The sequence below is a fragment of the Leptosomus discolor genome, chromosome 2, assembly GCF_034619465.1.
Source record: "Leptosomus discolor isolate bLepDis1 chromosome 2, bLepDis1.hap2, whole genome shotgun sequence".
Taxonomy (NCBI): domain Eukaryota; kingdom Metazoa; phylum Chordata; class Aves; order Leptosomiformes; family Leptosomidae; genus Leptosomus; species Leptosomus discolor.
In genome coordinates, this window is record NC_141392.1 from 21,988,607 (window position 1) to 22,013,026 (window position 24,420).

The 24,420-nt window shown below is 45.8% G+C and overlaps 2 protein-coding genes across 6 annotated transcripts; both read right to left on the reverse strand.

Moving 5' to 3' along the window:
* Positions 1-401: 401 nt before the first annotated feature.
* BIRC5 (baculoviral IAP repeat containing 5) lies at positions 402-1,464 on the reverse strand. The gene is made up of 4 exons (XM_086460370.1): positions 1,336-1,464; positions 1,127-1,236; positions 764-881; positions 402-485 (listed from the first exon to the last, which is right to left on the reverse strand). The coding sequence occupies exons 1-4, from the start codon at positions 1,462-1,464 to the stop codon at positions 402-404; spliced, it is 441 nt and encodes a 146-aa protein (XP_086316496.1).
* A 3,183-nt stretch (positions 1,465-4,647) lies between these two features.
* On the reverse strand, positions 4,648-24,394 carry KAT14 (lysine acetyltransferase 14). Of its 5 annotated transcripts, none has more exons than XM_086460722.1 (10): positions 24,025-24,394; positions 21,398-21,516; positions 19,176-19,297; positions 16,528-16,709; positions 15,562-15,978; positions 13,995-14,569; positions 13,319-13,455; positions 12,630-12,739; positions 9,194-9,384; positions 4,648-6,511 (listed from the first exon to the last, which is right to left on the reverse strand). In XM_086460722.1, exons 1-10 carry the CDS (start codon positions 24,296-24,298, stop codon positions 6,338-6,340), a joined length of 2,301 nt encoding a protein of 766 aa, XP_086316848.1. In that variant the 5' UTR covers positions 24,299-24,394; the 3' UTR covers positions 4,648-6,337. The 5 variants fall into 5 exon arrangements, with proteins under 5 accessions (XP_086316848.1, XP_086316846.1, XP_086316849.1 ...); XM_086460720.1 differs by having other exon boundaries at positions 12,630-12,805; XM_086460723.1 differs by having other exon boundaries at positions 12,630-12,805; positions 13,406-13,455; positions 15,562-15,981.
* Positions 24,395-24,420: the final 26 nt, after the last annotated feature.

A 24,420-nucleotide genomic window follows, 5' to 3' on the forward strand; every position in this document is an offset into this window, starting at 1 on the left:
CCAAAAGCATTGGTATATTCAGTATAAAAATAGAAGAGCCTGACAACGCACACAAGAGACACAAATTTTTGCATCAGAGCTACCACCATCTCTAAAATGGAAACAGCTGTATTTAAAAAAACAAACAAATAAAAGAACAGGTAAAACCACATGTAGTAATTCCTAATTAAAACAACAGGAAGAATATGAGAATCCCTGCAGAAAAAGATTATGTATGCAGTGCATCAAACCGCAGATACTTCTCAGACAGACTCAGGTGAGGGAAGGACAATTCAGTCTGCTTCTCACAGAGACGGCCATTCTGAAAGCAGTCTCAAGAAACACAGCCATTCAGTCAAAGCAGCAGTACCAAAGCACACACACAAGACAGACATCACTGGCAAGTGAGAGGCTACAGTAGCCTAAGAGGCCAGATTCTCTATTTCATGACGCACGCTCTTGGCTGCATCTTCAACCTCCGTCACCTTCTGAGAAATTCCTTTTTTCTGCAAAGAATAAAAATAATACATTACTGTCTACCGCCAAATTCAGCATCGTTCAGCTTCAAGGGGAAAGCGGGCTACATCTCCCATAAGGCAAAGGCTGAGAACCAGGAAAGGTCACGCTATCTGATCCAGCACAAGTCAGAAAGCAACAAACCACTTTGGAAGCACTGTGGTAAGGAACCAAGAGGTCAGCTGAACAATCCCAAGACTAGAAACTAAATAACTCTTCCAGCGTCACGGAGGCGTAGAAAAACATCACGATACCGATGTGTACGTACAATTATGTTTTTCATTCGTTCCTTGTCCAGCTTCAGGAATTCCTGCAGCGTCAGGTGAGTAGGGTCTTTCTTAAGGGAAATAAAAGCACAGCCCGCAGAGTGTTTTTTGTGTTCCTCCCTGAAAAGAGGGGAAAGAAAGAAAGAAAAAAAAAAAAAAAAAAAAAGAGGCAGCTCACAACAAGACACACGCAGTCATTCTTCCCCGCCGAGCATCTCGGTCGCCAGCAGCGGTTCCACCGCTACCGCTATCGCCCAGCCCTGTTCACCCCAGAACTGGAGCGGAGCTGCCACCGGCCGCGGCGCTGCGCTCCCGCCCGGGCGCCGATCGGGGTAGAGGGCCGGGAGAACCCCTCTCCTACTCACAGCGGGTCATCGTCGGGCTCCCAGCCCTCCAGCTCCTTGAAGCAGAAGAAGCACTGGGCCACGTCGGGGCCGTTCTCGCTGGGATAGTGCACGAAACCCGCCGCCGCCATCTGCGGGCAGAGGGAGGGCGGGAGGGCCCGTCAGCGCCCACCGCGCTCCCCCCGGGCCCAGCCCCGCTCCCCCAGGTGCCGCTCCCCCGCCGGGCTCACCCGCTCGGGCGTGCAGGCGCAGCCCTCGGTAAAGGGCCAGTTGCGGAAGGTGGTGGTGCGGGTGGGGACAAGGTAGAGCCGCCATTCCTCGGCCAGCTTCGCAGCTGCCTCCCACACATTAGCCGCCATGGCTCGGTTCAAACAGCGGCGGTTGGGCGCGCGGGGCAGGGCGGGAGCGGGGCGGCCGCGCGGGGCAGGGTGGGAGCTGTAGTCCCGGGCGCTGCCGGCCCTGCCCTCCCGGTCCTGGGGAACGGGGGCTTCGGGAAGGCCCCGGCGGCCGGTGCCGCGGCTGGGTGAGGGCAGGGCCGCCACGGGAGCCGTTGGGCCGGCGCGGCGTCAGCCATCCCCAACCATCCCGAGCCGCACGCTCTCGCCCCCCGTGAGACGAACCACGCCAGCCCAAACCTCCCTCTGGGCCTTAGGCCTCCGGCTGACGTGTGAGCCGTGCTCTCGGCATCCCTGGGCTCCCCTTCCCTCCCTGCGAAGCGGGGGCCGAGCCCCGCCGCCGCACGCCACCCCACACGAAGCGGCTTTGGCCGGGGCACAGCCCCCACAGCAGTGCTGGCAAGGGCAGGCAAGAAGCACCCTTGTAAATCCCGAGGAGCCAGAGATACGGTGTGAGCCAGCAGGAAAAAGGATGCTTTTTTAAAGCCTCCAGCACAAATCCAAGGGGAAGGAGGACAAGTTTGCCAGTTTGACCTTTTTTATTTTTTTTTAAATGTACAACCATAAGAAGCTGCCGTGGGTTTCTGTGTTGACAGAGCTGGTAGAGAAGCACAGTGAGAAGGGTCCTGTTGAGGCAGGGCCCGCACAGAGATGCTCCCACTGCTCTGTGGCAGTGGCTGTCTGTTCTTGCCACAGGGAGCTGCCCTTCCCCTCCCGCAGGCAGCTGGAGCAGCTGAACTCACTGTCTCTGCCTGACTAACGCCGCCTGCCTGGTGAAGGAAGCGGAACCGGCACTCTGGCTTGCTGCTGCAGGGGCAGGAGGTAGCTGGTTTTGCAGGGAAGAACTGGCTACTCATCTGTCACAGCGGCAGGGGCTCAGTTTCCTGCACAATCTGATGTGGCAGGCAGTGTTTGGTCAGAGTCTCCTCCAGAAAAAAAACCAACAAGGGCTAGAGGGAAGCAACCCTGTGAACCAGGTTACCTCCTGGAGCAAGCTGATGTAAGCAAAGTAGTCAGAGACAAGGGATAAAGACGATTTAGCTCAACCACTTGCTAAGAGCTTATCATCACAAGCAGGTGGGTTTGCAAAGAAGCACATCCTCACACCCCAGGTGGCAACGAACGGACCAAGCAGACTTTTGCTGCTTCCCCCAGACTGGATCTGAAACCTGAATAGAAGCATTTGGCACATACATGTGCAACATCAGGACTCTCAGGTAGGAGACTTCTCTTTCAAAGTAAACTGCAAAGCGTTACTTCTACAAAATTACTGACGACTATGCAGAATGATTCCAGTATTTACTCAGCTCAGCTACAGTAGATCATGGGGCATGATATGTTGACCACAGTGGGCAGCTTCCTGGGTGTGAAGTATCAAAGCTCAGACAAGCATGTGGAAAGGTTTGGGCTTTGCTACCCTATTAGGAAGGGTGAGGTTCCACCTTTATTCTTCAAGAAAATTTCGTTCTATTAAACTGAGCTGCGTTTAGCAACTGCAGTCACTGCGCAGCTCAGGGAAGCATGGAGTAATCATGTCATTAAGCGGGGTGGATGCTGGTTTTTTAACGACAGCTAATGTAACTCATCATGCTGGTCTCCAAGGCACAAAGAGGAGGGAAATAGAGGGCTAAGAGCACTCAGTTTGTTTCACTGCGTGCCTTGGAAGAGCTTCATCTGTTGCAGAGAAAGCCAGCTCTGTGTGACCATTCAAGCAGTATCCTTGAGCTGTTACGGGCCATTTGGGCTTCTTGTTATTCAACATTTTGGGGAGGAAATGTTCTCTTGAGACGACACTAAAGTGGTCCCTGTGCAGCCACCAAAAAAAAAGAGATGGAGCTGCAGCAGCTATTTTATAGCTGCTTCAAAGGCTGCCTAATTCTGGTGCTGGCCTAGTGAGGGCAGGCAGAGCTCCCTGGCAACCCCAGCGTGTTTCCCCGGGGCAGACTGCCAGCCCTGATCAGATTGCACACCTGACTTCACATAGTGCCTGTTAGGAGGCTGGCCTCAACTTCCTGGCCTTAGAAGACTCTTGCTGAAAGTAGGGGGTGAACTCCTGCTCACCAAACAGTGCCTTCGTGCTCACACAGACAGCTTGAGTTGCCAAGAAAAAATAATACACAGATACTGCAGACTTCACCAGTGTCCTTCATATCAGGTTTGCTGGGATCCCTTTGCAAGTCAGGAAGGTCATTTTGGGTCACAGCTTCTTCGCCCATAGTATTAGCAAAGCAGTCCTTGAGTCAGCCATGCTTTCACCCACCAAAGCCATTAGGATCAACAAGGAAGGATCTCATGCGAGCAATTCAAAGGCATGCTACATTTTCACTGGCAGCACTAAGGAACAGGGTGGGGAGTTTACAAAAATCACATAAAATAACACCAAGGGATCAAAATTTAAGCCCACAGTTCTAGGAGTGTGGGATATAATAAGTATAGCCATTAACTAGCTGATTTTCCAAGAAATATGGACAAATTAGCAAGAAACAAGCCATGTCCACATAAACGCTGGCAGATCTGCAGAGCCGCAAAGCAATTTCTTATTTCTGGAGCCTGCAGAACAGCAATATTGATCGCCATCCCCTGTGAACTTTAATGAGTCTTTAATTCTTATCAGTCTTCCTAAAGAAGGAAAATGTCAGTATTTCTACTTCTCCAGAGAAAGACAGATCCAAAATGGTTGAGGTGCAAAGGCTCAAAGGCATTTAATCACTTCATTGCCTTTGAGGATCTGGGGATAAATGAACCACCTGGATAGAATGAGGTTTTCAGCACAGCAGGAATCCCAGGGCTATTCTAACACCTTCATCACTTGGCATCCTCCCTCTGAGGGACAAAGCCACAGAGGAGTAAGCACAGAACAAGAAGCTCCTCAAAATCTTCATGGCCACCTTAGAACATGATGCAGAACTGGTCATCTTCTTCAGACTATCTTTTATATCCTAATGCTGGCTGGCAAGGAAACAGCCTGCTAGGGCCTGCATGTGTGTCACTTCCATGTGGACACCCAGTAGAGAAATACAGAGTTTCTTGCCTTGCTCTGCTGCCCACAGAGATGCTTTGCATCCTCTATTGGCCAGACTTCAGTTTGCTAGATTTCAATGAAGTAAGATGATGGAGAGACAGCTTAACAACCAGTACAACTACAGGTAGGCTTTCCAAGGGAAGGGCTTTAATTCCATTCATAAAGACAGATACTTTTTTCTTTCCAAGTACAGCTTACTCATAACATCAGTAACATCAAAAATTTTCACATAGTCATAAAGCAGGCAGAAATGTGCACAGATGGCAGGGCACACAACGCTTGGGTTTTCCCTCCTACTAACACCGTTTTTGTTTTAGTGACGATGTACACTGGCTACAAAAAAACATAAATTCGTGTCCCTCCCTCTGCTGTTACCAAAATGAAGACTCCATTAAGGCAACTACTACTATAGCCAGGCACCCAACGGCTATACACAGTGGATTAAGAACAAAGAAGTCACATTTGTTGTGTAGTTTTCTGTGGGGCTTGATGTGAAAGGAACAGCACAGTCGATGTGATGTATATTTAAAATGCACAGACTGACCTTTGGTCAGGCAGCAGAGCCAACTGCCAGCTTACTGTTCGTCTGCAATAAAAGTCAGGGAGAGAGAGAAGCTGATAAACTGTGTGAAAGGACTAGACCCCACTGCCAGAGAAACTGCTCGGGGTTTGTATTTTTTTAATTCTTGGTTATTTCTATTTATTCTTTGCTCTCCTCTTTACTTACACTTAAAGCCATGAAATCACAGCCTAGATGCTTCCAAGAACTGGGACTGGCCCACCTCTACCCTTTCCTCCTTCCAAGCTGCTGACAGATTGCTTCTACAAACTACAGCCTGAATCTCAAACTTCACCACTGACTTCTGTTCTGGGTTTCTTCTAGCCAGACCGTCTGTAGCAGGGGGAGGTGGATGCTGGAGCCTGCAAGGCTGGCTCTGTGCTTAGAGGTGTGCCCAATGGGCTGATCTGCAGCATCAACAACTGGCAGACAGGTTGTACAAATTCAAAGAGCTGATTTGGCAGCTGTTGCGTCCTACCTCGCCTAGCTACAAACCCGCTTGACATCTTGTTCCCGAACACGAAACACTGCGTACTACAAGAACTTCACATTGAGCACAGGGTCAACAAGGGGAAAGGGAGGCAGTAGGGAAGGAGCAGGAGAAAGACATCTCCTCTGAGCCTTGCATTCAGGATCACATGAGTTCGCAGGCTCTTCATTATTCCTAAAACATGGTTCCAGTATTGCTGTTCTGGCCTCTGTAGAGCTTTCCTGAAGTTAGCATCCAGCTAGATGCACCAATATCTTATTTCCCTTCATGGATTCCAGACATGGTTCCTAACAAAGCAATCAAATCACAGAAGCACTGTGGATGATTTAAGTTTAGATGTTCATTTCCCATAAACAAAAAAACTGTGACATTTTTTGGACAGGTTTCAAAATTTGAAATCCCTGGGGCCCCTCTGCAGTGAAGTATTATTTTGTTTGGGTTTTTTTGTTTGTTTGTTTGTGCATCAATGAGGCTCTCCAAAGTAACAGTGGCAGGAAAACTCCCCATAAAGAATTTCAGTCTTCCAGTGGTTTCAGCATGTCCCAGTTGGCATTTCCAGCCCTCTCCCCTTACAGCGTAGGAATCAATCCTCTTGGATTGCAGTTTCAGCACACAACATAGCACTGTTGACATTCAGAGTCCCAAGGATAAAGGCATTGGTGCATTCTAGCTCTCATGTGGCAGCCAATGTCCTCCACTGAAAGCAGCGGTAGCTCCTTGCTTGACAGACTGGGCTTTTCAGAGACCCTCAGACAGCTCCAATGGATCAGCGCCGCAGCCTGAGAAAGAACGCATGCTTGCACTCCTTGCTGTCCAAGGGATAGTATTTGTCGTAAAAATCCAAAATGTATTCTTCAGTCTTGAATCCAAATTTTTGGTAGAGCAGCATAGCAGGGTTGCTTGCAGAGACGTGAAGGGTTACATCTTTGCCCATGCAGGTCTGCCAAGGGAGGGGGGAAAAAGAAAAAAAGAATCATAGCAAGAGAATGAGACAGCCTCTGGGGGAATGCGGAGGTGAAGAGATTCATCAGTTCAGGTATTCAAGTTACCCAGGAAATGTGAGAAAATCAGGCCTCAACACAGAAGTTACCACACATAGCAACAGCTGAAAGGCGAAGGGAACGCTGCTGTTCCTCTGAGCCTTTGTTCCTGGGAAACATGGACTCTCTGACAATGAAAACAGGTTTTGGATTACAATTTGTCAGTTTTCCATTGTCAATTGCTAAGTAATTGTTAATTAAAAATAATCTCGGTGTACAGCACCAATCTCTACTTATTAGCAATGGCCTGAAGAAAAGATAAAACATGCCAGTGGATCAGGCGCTATGCTCCTCCCTGTCAGCAAACAGAGCTGAGCTCTCTGGGACCGCGGGAGCAGCCCCAGCACACCTCTGGGCTGTCATGCTGGAATTCCTGTCTATCCCACCCAGCTCCTCTCCCACCCTTCAGGGCACAGCACTCGCCTCCTGAGAAGGCAGGGAATTCACTTCAGACAGCAAATGGCATGGCTGAAGTTACCTTATTCCTTATACCTTAGTTGCCAGATTACTCTAACCAACAGCTCTCTGATAAAGATGCCGATATAATAATTTTTTTCCTGCTTTCATCTAGTCTTTTAATAGTATTCTATGGTATTGAACATACTGTAAGTGGGAACAGTAACAAATATCCTTTAGGAAATTTCCAAGGTAGATCATTCAAAGGGAAAACTCTCACAGGGATTTAAAGGGGGAAGAAAAGGGAAAAAAATATAATCAAGGGCCATTTTTAGGAACAGGAAGTTGGAATGAGATCATTAGGAACATGCAGCTTGGTCCTCGGGGCTGGATGCATTAGGGGATAACTTCTGACAACAAACCCATCACCAAGGCACCATTTGCATCAACACACTTTCTGTTAGATTATGCTGTTTCCAAGGATTCATCCCCAAACTGAGCACACTGGTCCAAGAGACAGAGAATTACCCTTAATCCAAAAAATGTACAAAAGAGGCTCTAGCTACAGAGAGCAGACCCCTGTGTCAGCCTACACAGGCTGCAAAGCAACACATACAATCTGTTGACTGAGGAACAGGTCACAACCATCAGTTCTTCTCCTACATGACTAAATGCTTTCTACCACTGACAAATAATCAGCAATGAAATAATAAATCTAACGTGAGCTGAACATACAATGGTGATCTCTCATTGCTAGTGAGCCTAATCAGTCTCAAACCTGCCTGGCTCTCCTTAACATGACCATTTTATGCTAGTCTACCTGCAAGCAGGATTAGGTGATACGTCCTAGAAAAAGCTGTGATGATTTTCTACAGCTGACTTGCCAACACATCCCAACTCTGCTGGAGAGACATGAGTCCAGCTGCTGGATCCCAGCAAACTGGCTCATTGCTCGTGCCTGTTCTCACTAGGCGTTGACATCCCATGTCAACAGACTACAGTTGAAGGCAATTTACTTAAAAGCACTTTATACAGAGATGCACAGGAAATGTAAGGGCTGAATATAGAGTAGATTGGTTAGTGGCCTGTGTCAACATGTAGAGCAGAGAGAGGTGGACGCTGCAGAGAGCTGTGTAGGTAGAAAAGTTAGCCTCGGGTGGCCCAGAAGTGCTACTCTCAGTGGAAACTGCTTTTCCAAGGGACAGATCACCATTCCCAAGGCTCTGCCAGCACTCCCTACCTCTCTTCAGCCAAATGAGTACGAGGAGAAACAGTTTCAATGTCGAGTTTTTGCTAGTGCAGCTCATCTCGACTAAAACAAGTTAAGGAATGTTTCACATCAGCAACTCTGCCAAGAGAGTTCAGGGAGCAGTAAAACTGTGGGCCCTGCTGAAGAGGCACAGTTGGGCTCTAAAAATGCCATCTGTCTGCATCCTCACTCAAAATTAACCTGACTTTCCTGCAGTTTAATTGAAGTGAATGGAATTAGGGCCACCTGTATAACAGTATTCATTCAGAGATTTACTGAAGTTTACCTACTTTAATACCACCCCTTTAGTGGTGGGCTTTAGTTAGCTTAGATTAATTTTCCCAACTGTCCCTGTGGAACGAAGCCCAGTACAAGCTAGTTTGAACAAATTTGAATGAGGTTGCAAACACTTACTCTTTATCTTCAGTTCAGCTGGATCTGAACCAGCATATTAGAAGTGAAAGAGAACGATTAAGATCAGCAAGTGATGTAATGCAATGGCCCTGGTCACAGAGTAAACCTCCAGCTGTAGCCAAGAAATGCTGTAGTAGATTCTTACTGAACTTTCCCAGTATTATCTCATTTTCTCCTTTAAACCCCAAATTTACAGTATTACTGTTATGTGAACTATTGGCCACTGAAGAACACAAAGTTAATCCCAAGACAGTCTAAGTCTACAGCATCTCACTAATTCTGAGGGCCTAACCAATATGGTTATTCTTCTAAATACATTTTAGTTTCTGCTTTTGAAGCGATTTCCTCCCATAATATTCACACGGGCTGCTGACAATCTGTGCAAGTCTGTAAGCAAAGAAAGGGCTAGGTGAAAGAGACAGAAAGGAGGAACACAAGACTACTTACATTCTAGTATTTGCATTTGTGCACACCAGAAGGGAGAGCTAGGTCTTTAGCAGAGACATGGGATTTTTTTCATTACCTGGATAAGATGGTAAATCATGAAGGTTGCAATCCCAGCTCTCCTCCACTCAGGGTGAACTAACAGAAAAGAGATGTAAGCTTCATTGTATTTCACATCTGGCACCATAAAGCCAAAGGCAATAATAACTTTCTTGTAGAGGACGACAACGCTGAAGTCTGGATACTGCAGGCATTCTGACAAATCAATTCCTACGGAGAAAGAGAGAAACAGCAGTTGAAAGCATGGCAAACCAGAAGAAAAGTGTCACACTTGCACAGAAATTCAGGGGTTTAAGGCCTTTTAGAAACCCTGCCTTGATCCCTTCCTTTTATCTTTATTTCAAAGCTTTGATATTGAGAGATGTTTCAACAAAACACAGACAAAATTAGACCTGCTTACTGGTGGGGATTCTTGCATGGAGAAATTAACAAAGCTGATTTCCTCCCAAATGACTCGAGGATGAAACTAAAACTAAAAAAGCATGTTCTCTCAAACAGGATGGTTTGGAAAAAAGAAAACAATCACACGATCTCAGCAGCCAGCTAACCTTTCCTTGGTTTGTATTCTGAGCTGTATCAGCAGACTCTGCTAGGGACCCAGTTCTAAATATGCGTGTGGATAAAGATCCTTCCATGTGCAAATGTTCGCTGGATTGGGTCCTAGTAAGTTTGTGCCCCTTGCCTGGGGCTCCCAAGAGCTGCAGTAACATTAATGGATAAGTGTTAGCTTCTTCATTTCACCTGGGCTGGGCCAGTACCACATCAGTGTACGTCATTCCTATTCCAGTTGGGAAATGCCAAGGACCTGCCTGCTGACAAGCAAAGGGGGGCAGTTTAGAGTGTATCAGCCTGGGTGAACCATCCTGTTCTTCCTGCAAACTCTCTCCAGATGCAGCAGACATGAAACTGGGCTTCAGCTTTGGTAGCATTACCTGCCTAAGGTTCCTATCTCTTTTCTCCACCTAGCCTTGAGCTCCTGCTGCTTCCTCTTCTGCATACTCAGCTGTTTGTGGAGCTGCACTGTGAACCTGACCGAAGCTATCAAACCATTCTCTCTTAGCATGCAAATTCCCTAATCTGGGGCGTGAAGCAGCCTCTCAGGCAGTGGTGCTCATGTGAGTCAGAAGCTGGACAGAAACACCTGAAGCTGGTGATTTCTGAGTGGAGTTTGTTAGCTTGCCTAATCACTTTGCTGCTGCAGCCTAAGAGCATCCACACAGCATGTTAGGGCCAAGCAGTGCAGTTCAAGGCACAGAAGACTGCTTGGTAATTTTTGTGGACAAGCCCTAAATGAGGTGCGAGACATAGCGGAGCTGTGCCATAAATGTTAGTTTCAGCCTCAAATTGGCAATTGCACATATATTTGGAACGTGGGATAACAAAATACCAGAGTATGTTTTCCAGTAATGTTTATCACTCTTGATGAGACACAAGACTTGATAAAGCACCAGGCACAAATAAGTGGGTGAATTATTTTCTTGCTGCGTGTAAGAGTAAGACTAGACAGAGTAAGCTGGGTGGAGTAAGACGTGGGAGGAATCGATTGGCAATAGGGAGCCACGTTAATTATCTCAAGGCTGCAATTGACTGCAAAGTGCCTTACAGCATGTCTGTACAAGAACGCTACATCGCCCTGAGCACACTGGCGTCTATGAAATAGTGCCGTCCCCTCAGCACGCAGTTATTCCTGTAGGAAGATGCTTAGCTTAGTATGGTTTACCACTTGTCTGCTCTGGAGATGTTTCCCGTTAGGGCATGAAGGTGCAAGATACCGTGAGAGACAACAACGGGGAATCTTGCTTCGCATCAGCTCATTTGCAGTAACTACCTGCAAACTTGTTTCTGCCTTGTGAGAAACTAGAAGAGCTCTGACAGGAAGGATTTGGAGAGGCAGAAGAACTAAGGCCTGGGCTCACCCCACCTGGAGAAGTGCCTAAAACTTAAGAATTCAGCCAATGAGAGCATTGCTATTAGAGGGCAACTAAACACATCTAAGATGTCATTTACTGACAACAGCACCTCCAAGTGCACACGCTTCGGACGCCTAAACTTAGGCAAAATTACAACTATTTCTCTTAACAACAGTGCCAGCTTCATGATGCCCTCCCAGCTGTATATCCCACCCCCCTCCTCAGTTGTACCAGCCCATTGTGAAGCTAAATCCTTCCCATCCACAAAGACACCATGCTTTATCTCCTGAGGTATCACCTCTTTGCTTGCCTCTCCTGCTAAAACAGAACCAAGGTGCAATAAATCATACAATGCCAGCCTCAGAAAATTTTCACCACGGAAGAGATTTTGATTCCTGTTTGGAGGCTGATGGGTGTGTCAGCTTTCTGATTTAATGAACAGTTCACAGTCGGGTAGAACACACCCACGCTCCTTATGTTAAATAAAACAGGGTGAGTCCTGAAGAACTTAATGAAAGTGGGATCCAACTTGGCCAGAACTTCAAATGCTTTATCAGAAAAGGAGAGACTATGACAAAGGGGTTCAGCCCCTGTTCGGATTGCAAGTGTCTCTGATTAGCTCCAAAACAGCTTGTTAAAGGGAAGGTACGCCACCGTATCTCCCCTCACCGCGCCGCCCCCCCCCCCCCCCCCCCCCCGCCCCCGAATTGTACAATTTGGACAATGAGTAGCACAAAGAGCTCTGATCCTGACTGCAGCATAAGCACTGCTGAACTGCAAACCCTGTTGAATCACTATCTGCAAATCAAAACATAAGGCAAACAGTTACTTGGAATAAAGGTGTGTACTGTTTGTACTGGGCTTTTCTAAATTAGTCTGCCGTGTTGTTTGCTGATCAAAAGCTGATCCATGCAGTAGATGAACATCACTATTACTATTTCAGAAGAACTGAAGACTACAGCCTCATAACTGCCCCCATAAAGGGCAGCCACTGTCCCCGAAGAGCCTACAGTTCAAGAAATGAAATATAAAAATCAATACCCAAGCTTTCCCATACCTTGCAAATACTGAAGCTTGAAGAAATAAAGGATATAACAGTGAAGCTTGCAGTTTTAAGTGCAATTCCCAAATTTCACTCCAACATATCCAGCTTAAGGCTGCTAGGAAGAAACTGTCTCATGAAGCTAATGAGCAGTAGACCTCTGGTATAAAACTATTTACTTCAGCCCCTGATTCTGCAAAAAGTTTCACTGGATGCTTAATTTCAGTAACTGACTACCCATATTGGCAGCAATGGTGTTATCCAAAACAACCAATTTGTTTAAGTGCTGTGCTACTTAGGGACTAATTGCCCAGTTCTAAATGATCCCAAAAGACAAAGACACCAAACCCATATCACCATCTCAACAGCATTCCTATGACATCAGATAATGGTTTTCTAAGAACAGAGCCAAACACTAACTGAAGAAAGATTTGGCCCAATAATATTTTTTTCTGAATAAAACCACTTCCTTCTTAGAAAACCAAGTGTTGAAGGAATCTTACCAGGCCAGAAGAATTCATGGCACATGGAGTTTATAGTGGGGATGTGATTAGGGCGAACATAGCAGTAATCAATGGGTGCTTCTGGCTCAGCCTTCCACTTGAGATCATTCCTGTGTGGATACGCCCGGATTTCTGCTAGCAGCCTGAGTTTTGGGGGCTTTGTCTCATAATCACGCCTGCCAGTAACATGAAAAGCAAACACAAAAAGTGAGTGAGCAACAATAATTGCCACTGCAGCTGAATGGGTACTGCCCATAAAATATTTTCTGACATGTTCAACTTGGAACAAAAGAACAGTCTTCCATTCACGAGGGAAAACAGCACCCAGCTAAACAGAAACACCCTTGTGCCAGAGGCCAGGACACTTCCTGGATCCACAGCATGCCAAGCCAGCCTCTCCTTACAGCAGGAGCAAGAAAATCATGGTTCTGACCCAAAAGCAGGTGCAACTTGCCTTGAATGACTATGGTGATTCCCTCTCTGCCCTGCCCTCTCTTGGAGATTCCCCTTCCCAACACAAAGACAGTTTAACTACTCAGCTAAATGAAACACTGTCCTTTCAGGGTTACCACAGTATACTGGGTTGTACTTCAAGGATAAGTGAGGAGCACTGCCCCAGAAAGGTGTCCTCTCCGTGGGCTGTCGGTTCACAAGCCCACAGAGCAAATTCAACCTCTGACCACCTGTACCTGATGTAAGGTTTCAGGACACGGGATGTGTAAGGACTGACAATACTGTGGTCTGTCAGCAGGTCTTCTGAGCCTACCAGTCGATACAGAAACTTTGTGGTCTGCTGTCGATATCCCTTCATGGCAGGCAGCATTGTCTATATGTACAAAAAAAATGCAGCACATTTCAGGAAGATTACTCAATGACTTAACACAGAGGAATCATACCAACAAAGGGAGAATAAGGGCCTTTCAGGATGCACTGGACCCACAGCATAATGGTCCCACCTCAGAGGACTCTGCTGCGCACTCTCAGATGTAGCACCCAAACCTATGAGCCGCACACACGACTCAGAAAAGCGCTGCAAGTGATCTCCCTTCTACATAGCATGAAAGAGCAACCGCCTATTTGGGTACTTCCAGGCCTCCACCATCAGTGTCTGGGCAGGGCTGGAGTACAAATACATAGACATTTGTGGTGTCAACACTGATAGACAGCTGTGCTGTACGAGCACGTCCAAGAAGAAAGGGGCTTGTAAAAACATTGGTGGGGACACAGCCCCAAGTCAAAATGAGTCTTATTCACATAATCCTTTTCACTTTGGGCGTCAGATAACCTCAAGGTGACACTGCTGTCTGCAGCAAAAGCTCTAAAATAATCAGTGCCAAAAGCTCACTTAGATTTGGAAACACTCACCTGGTATCTGTCCAAGATCCTGAAGTCCTGGCTAGTAGTTCTGTACGTTGCTTGCCCTACTGGGGATCTGGAAACACCTCCTTCTTTGGCTCCATAAATCCCATCAACCAAGAGCAGTGCAGCATTCACAACCTGGTCCAAGTCAAAGAGTGGAAGTCCTCTTTCCCTCTTGGCCTGCCTGACTATCAGCTTGCGTCTCAGTCTCCGGGCCTCTGGGGTCATGCTCATGGCATTGGGACAGGCTTCCAGTCTCTTCAGCAGCAGCTTTTCCTCATAGATGCTAACAGAGGTATGCTTGGGAGCTCTGGGTTTAGCATCCTTCTCCAGCTGTGGCTTCCTCTTGTCTCGCCCCCTCACCTGCAGCAACGCATTTGACTCTTCAGGATCTTCACCACTGTCACCTTCCATCCTTTCTGTTTTTTCTTCTTCACTCTCCACCTCTTGCTTGATCTGCTCAGCTGTCTTCACTTTTTTTCTACTGGCTATCACAGCGCCAGCACCAGCTGTCCCACTGGGAGGGGGCACGTACTCTATTCCTGGGTCTATGACTCCATCTCCTTCCATCTCCTCATCATCTGTTCAACAGATCAAAATAATCCAGGAAAAAATGTAAACGTCAAAGCCCCAATTCACAAAGGGTTGTCACAGGACTTTTCTGCTAAGGATAAATAAGGTGAGTCTACCCAACACACTCCATTTTCTATATACTTCTGGACCTCCTCATTTTGGACAGGAGACACTGTAAGGAGTCCGATCTCAGGACACAAAATCAATCCTGCTCCTAAGGTGTCTTGCAGTTTGGCATCTGAAAACACAGCTCTCCTGAGCTGCAAGCTTGTGCTCTTTGACAAATGTTAAATTGTTGAAAATTCCTGAAGACAGGGGATCAAACGGTCAAGCTGCTGAGCTATACCTTCAGCTAGCATACCCTGGAGAAGTTCTGTTTAATCTGAAGGAACAATTAGGAGTTACAGAAGCACAGGATTTGTCCCTCTACAGAACCTGACTGTTCTTCCTTCCATCAAAAAGTGATTTATTCTCCACTTTACTGATTAGATTGAGGTCTGGCTTCTTAAGGAACTAACAGCATTCAGCCTGCATCACTGCTTTGCAACCTGACTGAAATGTAGCATCTGTTAATTGGAATGTTCAAACTCATGAAGCTACTGGAACATTACCATGAGAATAAAATTTCTCTCATTTAAAAACATTTGAGAGAAAATTGGAGTTGCTATCTAACAGTGTAATCTGTGATGCAGTGAAATGCTTATGGTGAGTGGTGCAGCAATTGCTAGGTGAAGTCTTCTACCCACTGTTTTCAGGATCCCTCAGAAGACGATAACAGTGGTTTCTTCTGGCCTTAAAAGCTGGCGATACAACTATGGACAACTGGATTAGTTTTAGGCTTATATGCAACTAAGACAAACATAGTATTACCGGTTACCTTCCATCTTACCTTGAAAAGATCCTGCAGCTTCATTGAGAGTTTCTTTTTTTTTTTTTAATAGCATCTTCCTAGACAACTACGTGTGGCTCATAGGTAAACCAAAACCACGGCATCTCTTACCATGAAACAGAGCCTGTGGTGGCATGACATCTGGGATGAGATCTGCTTCTGAGAGAAGGCTGGGAGTAGCTGAATGCGAGGCTGGGGTGCCAGGAGCAGAGAAGTCCAGAGATGGGGAAGGAGAAGGGCTTGTCAGAGGAGTGCGATCTGAAGAGCTCAAGGAGGAGAAGTCAATCACCTCTCCTTTCTCAAGGACGATATCGGGACGACGGCCTCGACTGGTGAATTTAACGGGAGTGGAGGAAGTACTCCGGTCCAGGAAGCCAGCTGCCTCCTTCTGGGCTCTCCGAATATCCTTGGCTTCCTGAGTACGAGACCTCTTCTCCTTCAGCTCCATAGCTGATTCAACTGGATTGCGGCTTACACGCTTCCTGAGTCCTTCCACGGTAATAATGGGATCCAGAGGTGGCTTTGAAGCTGCTAAAGAAGTAGTTTGCTTATTCTAACAGACACTAAGCTCCTGCAGTCACTGGATACATACTATACGGTCAGAAAAACACAATGACTACAAATCTTAGAAGATGTATTTTCAATATATACAAGAAATTCACTCCAGGACATGTAGCATAAAGCCAATGCACCACTGAAGCCTCATTAAAGCCCCAGTCCTGCTCCTCTGCACAGAAGGGCATTTGCATCTAGTGACAAAAGATAAAAAAAACCCTCCCCAGCTTAAAGAGGAGCAGAAAAATTGTAGATTTCAGCTAAAAAAAACCCCAAACCTGCACAAATCCCAAAAGCTTTTAAATCAGTTAGCACAATGCAAAAAGGTAATAAAATATAACAGGCTTCACACACTACAGTATATGCACCATAGTCCTCTTACGTCAACCATTAGAGCAGAGCAAAACAAAGAAACTGTCCATGCACACAAACACATGGCTTCAAGTAAACTTTTCTCATGTCTTCCAGCTCTGTCAGCTCTGGCCCAGCCAAGAACCTACACACCATCAGAGAAAGAGTTACCTTTTGCCTTTAGTGCAGACGCAGACAGCTTCTCTCCTTCAGGTTTCATTGTTGGGGGTTTATTATGAACCAGTTTCCACCATCCCGGTTCACCAAATTCCTGTGCCCCTGAGCGGAAAAACAAGGGGCTCCCCACAGAGAGACAGCCAGCGACTGTGCTCCACCATGTTGAGGTCTTTTTCCTTCGGTGGGAGAGGGGAAAACAAGCGTTAGGTCCCCACTCGCCAGCTCTGCTTTCATCCTGAAGCCTCCTCCCTCTGCCAAGATGGAAAGGGCAGAGTGCTACTGGCACTGATGCAGGGGGATGACTTAGTCCCTGTACCCCCATCCTCAAAGAGGCTAAAGCTATTTGTTACATTCTCAAAGAGAGAACCACTCTGAAGGGCAAGCTACAATGTACTGGCGGGCTCTGGTGCACAAAGTGCTGTGTACATGTGCTCCATAAACGCCATGCAAATGCAGCATGGTGAGACACAATTTTTATTTTGTCAATGAGCTGCCATATGCTGAGCCTACAGATGAGAGCTCTACCCTGCCACTGGAACCCCCAGCTTTCAAATGCTGACGTTGCTACCTTTGCTAACAATCTGACGACACATGAACGGAAACAGGATCCTCGTGATAGCTGTGTTGATCTGACACTGCAGAGCCATAGTCCATTAGCGAAGAGGGCAAACAGGACTCTGGGTGTACAGGATGGGAGAAGCAAGGGAAAGGTGTCACTTCACACAGAAGGAAAGACAAACTTAATTTAAATGTCTGCCTTGACTACTTTGAGGGAGTTGGGATCTGACCACCCTGCCCTCCATAGCTGCAGCCTTGTCAGACACTGCAGAGAAGCAGAGTTAGGGGCCTGGAAACTAAATCCCTGAGGACAACAGAGCTGCAGGAAGCAGCAAGGTAACAGAGTATGATGCTTGTCCCACAGACACATGTATACAATATATACTGGAGCCCTATCTCTGCTTGGGGATTTCTGCCATAAAACCTCTCCTGCAGTGTGGGGAGGAGGATCCCTACTAGCCAATAAACCAGTCGGCCACACTCACTGAACTATTTTGAAGCACCTTTTTGGCCCCTTGGAGTCAGGGAGCTGCATTTAAGCCTTTCACTCTGCAGGGCAGTGTACTCTACTGGGCATCAGAGAACTTTTTGTTCTTCTAAGAACTGCTCACAGGGCTAACATGATGTTTAGGGGAAAAAAATGAGAAGAAATATTAAAAAGTTGCCCCTGTAGCCCATAACTGAGGTGCTCCCTTGGATACCAGAGAATCAGGCTCACAGTGTAGGGTCTACACCCGTATTTGCACAGGATCTCGGGATTCCTTCTCGCCTTTGCACACCTGCACTAGCAAAAACTTCAGTACTCAGGCTAGGCTTGGCCAAGCAGGTATTCACTGCTGTCTGAGCGCTGCGATTACACACTTTGGGGTGCTGATCCTCAATGTGAGGGATTAAACTCAGGGGCCCCAGATCAGAGTCCAGAGCGTGACAGTGAGTCTGAATAAGGTGTACTTTAACATGCTGAGGAAGTAAAGCATTGCATGCCTGGAACCGCTACACATACGGTTCAGCCGTCCCTGCTCCACCAGTGGCTTGTCCAGGCAAGTGGAAAGAGTAAGTCTGAGGCCAGTAATCACTTCATCAGAGCAAGGAGTGCCCAGTTCCCAGGGCAGGTCTCAAAAGGCAGCAGCAAACCCTGGGAGGTGATGGCTCCCTGAGCAAGGGACAATGGGCCATCAGCTGCCTTCCTGTCAGGTTCCCTGTGGTTTCCAGAGGGGACAAACACTAACATTTCTGAGAACAGAGCAAGGAGGCACAGACAAGCAATGAAAGCAAAGCCAAAGAGCAAATCTGGTTAGGGAGAAAGGGAGATCTTACAACAGATAAATCCCTGGGGAAGAAAAGAAGCTGCAAAGTCAATCAAATCTACAACTTGGAAGGCTCGCTCAGTTTCTTTCCTGCCTCAGTAACATGCAGTAACAGTGAGACTTCAGTTTGACAGCTTCAGCGTGCTCAGAAAAAATGTGCTGTTTGCCTATACAGCACAAAACTCACTGTGCTGCGAAGGCTGCCCTTTATGAGAAGGGTTCTTCCTCTTACAGCTTCTTTCTTTACACACACTGAAAAACATTTCAGTGGTTTGTAATGCCTGCTATGTAAAAGCTATTTTATTAAGTTCCAAAACAATCCAAAAGATGAAGCCAAATTTGCCTTTTTGAAGAACTTGGTCCATACAAGCTTTATAGCCAAGTAACTGGGTACTTTGCTGGACCTCTTTTTTTTTTTTTTTCCTTTAAAGCCCAGTGACATCAGGACTAGCCTACCCATTAGATTTAGAAACACTCAAAGGCGTTGCAGGTTCATATGCTAAAGGAAGACAAGAAATAAATCAAAATATATGCATTTACATTGCTTTTGTGTGACATTCTTGGTTTTGTTTTTCCACACCAAGAAATGCTTATTCTTTCTCAGGAGCACCCCTCATGCCTACATTGAGGTTCTCGGTATTAAATCTCCCAATTTTCTCACTAGTGAGGCTCAACAAAGATATCACCAGATTAAACAGGATTCTTGTCCATCTGTGCAACAGGTTTTAATTGCTTTGGCTCTCCAACCAGACCTTCAGGGAAACATCACATCTTTACCTGTTCCCTAATAAGAAAGTCCAGTGTTTCTCAATAAAAGCACAAATATCTTCTTTCCATCTGAAGTACCCCTGACGGCCCGTTCCTTCCAGAGACAAATTGTACATTGCCAGCATGACAACCTGGAACAGAAAGTGTTGGATACAAGTGAATCTTTTCTGCTTCATCTGCTGAACTGCCACACACAGAGAAATCTTTGCTTCCTCATAAATATCTTAATTTTTGCAACATCACATAGGCAATTTCTGCAATCCATCTTCTTCCTGCTTTCATGCTGCCCATTTTTGTCATTCCACTGTTAGATGTACATTCTCCCAGAGATTTCTCTGTCCCAGGGGACTAACAGCTGCCTAGTTCTGCAGGTTTATGCTGAGATACAGGCTTTTGCAGTGGTTGTATAAATAAATTATATCACAAGTGGGGTCTGAATGTAGTGTGGAGGTAGTGAAAAAGTCTTTAATAAAAAAAAGGGTCACAGGTAATCCCACTATCCAATCCATCAGAAAGGTAGTGACAATGGTCTTTCTAGGTACTTGCATTTCAGACTGAACACATTGGAAACTCTGTAAAGTTATGTATCTACTAATTGCTCTGGGTGTGCAAGGATTAGGTTTGTCTCCAGGTGATCTTCATTAAACACAATCCATTTACAGCTCATTCACGTACTCCACAACCAAATTCAGTCTGACCTATTACATAATTAAACTGAAGGGCAGGTTTGAAAGACATCACACCTCTTTGTAAGTAAATCCTAGGTGAGGAACTGTTAATTACATTTACCCAATTCATCTGAATACAACTAAAATCAGCTGGGCTGGGACCATCTTTCAACAATCACAGAGTCTCAGTTGGATACTACTTCCAATAGAGACTTACTCTTCACTGTCACAGAAGTTTCAAGAATGTTTTTCTTGGGGAGATGGGTCTCCTCAAAGTGGGCCATGGGTTTCTCGAATGCATTGCTGAAGATGCCAAAATGAGGAAATAGACAGCTTTAATGTCCCCTCTATCCTATTTCTGCCTCACAACCTCTCTTAGTTTGATAACTATTTATCTAGGATTTTGTGGTTTTTAAGTCAGGTGGGACAGTGTCCCACAATTCTTTTTTCAACTGGCTAAAGAGAAGGATCTGTTGAGGCCGCATACTCTGAAAAAAATCCAGAAATCAGCATCCCCATTTTTCCTACTTCAGGTAAGTTGATTTGACCACTTCCCTCAATTCCACTTACCCAGAAGCAGCTCTGGCTGCTGGAAGCCTAGGGTGATAGTCTCTTCACTAGTCAACTTTCTTCCTGACTTGTTTTGATTTTGTCTGTCCCTTCCCCACGCCACTCTGAAGAGATCTGGGTGTAATGCTAGCAGCCTTCACTCTCCAGATCTGTAACTTGCAGAAATGCTGCGGTCTGCTAGCCACAGACTGTTTTGCCAGCTTTTGTCCCTGCACAGCCCTGCATGGGGCACCATGAGAAAGCACTGCAGGAGTTACAACTGATGTTTTAAATGATCTGCTATGAGACAACACACCACGACTATCCCAAAGGATGCAAACAGATGTCTCACAAATACTGCCTGGTGCTCACCATGCGGAAACACTTAACGCTGAGCAACAGCTACTGCCTGATCAAATTCATTTTGTGCAGAGGCAGCCAGCACTGCCTGCCTGCCCCTCCTGCTTAGAGCAAGATGATGTGCATCAGTCCGCCCATACAGTGGTTGCTGTATAATGCAAGTTATTTTCATTGCTCAGGTGTGCAAGTGGCTGAAATAGCAAATTCCAGCAAGGCCTGTTGCTAGTGAGTAAGCAGCCGGGTTGGAGCTTTGCGTTCAGGGAGCTGGCACGCTTTCTGTTTGTGTGTTGCCACCTCACTAGTTTTACATTTGCTCATATACACAAAAAACTGTTCATGCCTAGCAGCCAAACTGCATTCATTTTGCTTTTCCAAACCTGCCTGAAGCCACGAATTCACGAGCAACCATAAGGGGAAAGGGAAAAAAAAAAAAAAAAAAAAAAGGAATGTGGTTTGTATGATTATCTTTCCATTTACCTGCCAAATGCCCAATTCTAATATGCAGGCAATCCTTAGCTAATTAATTTCTGAAGTTCATGCATGTGTTTCTTTGTTACCTATACCTGATCCTCCTTTTCTAGGTAGCACATACACAACAAACAACAATTTTAGAAACTCCTGTGGTTGTTCTGCTGGCACAAACATTTTACTTACTTGTTGCCATGTTAATCTCAGCCGTTCAAATTGCTCCTTCCCATCTTCTGAGCAATCGGAGCAAGTAAATCTGAAAAAGTTATCTCCTTTGAGGTAGCTGAGCTGTTCTCTAAGTTGACCTAAAACGAATAGACAAAAATCAGTTTCTTGGTCCTTTTATGGGAAAAAGTGCTGCAAAGGAGATTTGGATTTCCTACAACATCAGGCAGAAAAGTAGTTTTTGCATTTTTCTTAGACCAGAGACCCAGACGATTCCCAGGAAGCGTCAGAACTCGCTGCGATGGAAGGCGCAGATTCGATGGAAGGCGCAGATTCGTTTCACAGTTGCAGCAGACAGCAGTGACCAACTGAAAAGCACAGGCATAAAGAAGGGGCGTTCTACTTAACATCTGAATGCAGGTACAAAGCCAAGGATTTCCTTGGTTCTGCTGCGTTTCTCATTCCTTTTTGCTTCCCCAGGATAACCCATATACTTCAATTAATAACTGTTTTCCCACTCTACTTAAAAAAAAAAAAAAGCTGACCTGTTAAAAAAGGTATGCTACTGCAAAGGCTATCAGAATATACAAGCATTCTCTTCCATGTCATCTTTCCACTCGCTGCTATGTCTTTGCAGCTCTCTCTTTCCCTGTCCACAAATTGTTACTAAAGTAACGTTGCCGGTCCCTGTTGACAGCAGCCTCCAGGATGCACTGCAGCAGACATGGCGTGAAGCTTTAAGGTATTTATTTCTCCTGTCAGGGGAAGATCTTCTTTCCTTGAGACTCAGAGCCAAAAGAACGGCCTGGCATTAATCAGGAAACACTTTTTCTTTACTGCAGTTGATGCATTGGATCCCAAATCAGCAAAGCACTTCAGCATATACCTAGCTGTGTAAAGCTAAACCTGCATAGAAGTTCATATGAACAAAAGCGATCTGCTGGGATAGAGCCACATGTAAAACCCCACACATCCGAAGTTATACGCTCTAATTCTAGGTTTCTGCAGCAGAGAGAAAAAAAAACATCATATGAATCTCAGCCGAGTTCTAAACTCACCAGGGATTAATTTACACAAACACGAAAAATTAAAAACCAAAATCACAGCACAGGGAAACAGTTAAGATTACAACATTTCTGAAAATTCACACACAAACGGTCTTCCTCTAAAAGTATGACATCTCTTTTACTGTGTAACAGCACCAGATCAAGCATTTCTAATATGTGGATGCTCTGCTTCCATAATGAATTGGAGAATCTATTAAAGTTGCACCTATGTCTGATGGGGGGAAAAAAACCCTCACTTAGTAGATGAACAGTTTCTACATGGCAATTCAATGTAAAAAGTGATAATTTGTCTAAGCATGTTGGTGGCTTTCACAAGTGACAGCTGCTACATCCCTCTTACTGAACAATTAGCAAAGAGAACAGTATTTCCCTTTTCCAGCTCGTTTACTTTGCACTTTTGTATCTAGTTACTGTTGCTCTGTGATTGGCTTTTTCTGCTCTTTGGATTTCTCCCGCAGCAACGAGAGAGAGGAACATCTTTGTAAAATAAAATGGGTATTAAATCAAGTGCTTTAAGATATCTCATGCCATCTTTAACTCTGCTCCCTTTTTTTTTTTCATTAGAACATTTCAAGTTAGTGTGTCCCTTTAACTGCATACTACCTTAATAGGACAATGCTGGTTCCATTACATTAACATCAAAACACTCACTAACACATCTTGAGAGATTTCTACATTGTAACTTTTGGCAAGTTCTAAGACGGCAAAAAGGGCAGCTCTGACATATCTGCAAGGCAGGTACCACCTGAAGAGTTCCCTATTTCTAGCCGCAAAAAAAAAAAAAAAAAATCCAACCCACAACCAAATAATTTTTAAAAGAGTTTAAAACAAAACAAAACAAAAACCAACCAGTGCTTAGCAATATCTAGCCTTTGGATCTAATAAGTTCTGATAATCCAGAATTTAGGAAGTAAAGTCTAATCTGTTACATGGCTAACAGCATATATTTTATGTCAGGCAGCAGTAGCAGAGGGATCAAGTTCTGCAGTTTGCTCCAAACGCCTCCCAAAGCTAGCGCTACAGGCTGGACGTGCTTCTGTGAAAGCTAACTTAAATTCACATTACTGGGAAACCATTAAGGTTGAGGCTTAGCCATATGCTCCAAATGTGCGACAAACTGACCAGAAAAAAAAAAAAAAAAATCAAGTCTAACACCATCACAAAGCCCTTTTCCTCCAGAAAACTTTACAGCAAGAATCATTATCTTCATCTGAGTGAGCAGAGAGGCCAAGTTGCTTGGCCAAAGTCCCCTAAACACACCAGCAGGAAGACTCAGGAGGATGTGCTTGATTTGAAGGCATACGCTTGTTCTCTACTAATTTAAGAAGACAGTCCCATTTCTTTACAGGGAATGCCAGCTTTGGACACCCCTACATTTCATGGATCGAAGTGCCTAACGCACACCACTGGCATCAGGCTGCGGAGCTCCATGCAATGCCAAGACAGCCTTTCTCCTCCGACATCGGATAGGATACAGCGAAACAAGGGCTGCCCGGTAAAACAGGTATGCAGGACAGCGTAACCGCCTTGCAAACAACCACCACAGCAATGCAAGCGAGACAACACAGCCGGCAGACTTACTTGCTGGAATCCATTTCTGGCACTTCTCGCAGTAGTAGGACATCTCCTCCATCCAGGACGCGTCACCCTCGTCGCTGTTCAGAGAGTCCCCGCTCTGGTCGTGCGATAAATCCACCGAAGCCTGGTCCTCAGACTCGACTATCAGGAGGGTCTCTCCTTCCACCTCACCCTCCTCCAGGCCCTCTGAGGTGGAGGTCCTGGTGGCTTCGTCATCGTGGCGGCTCAGCAGCCCACTCATGTGAACGTTATTAGCCATCCTAGATGGTGTTTGCATAACAAGGAGCTACTCCTCCCCACATTGACAAGTCCATCCACACTGGATGTGCCAGCCAAGTCCCCACAAAGCACCGGTGACAGAGCAAATGTTTTGTGTCTGCCCTATAGCTTTTGGGACTG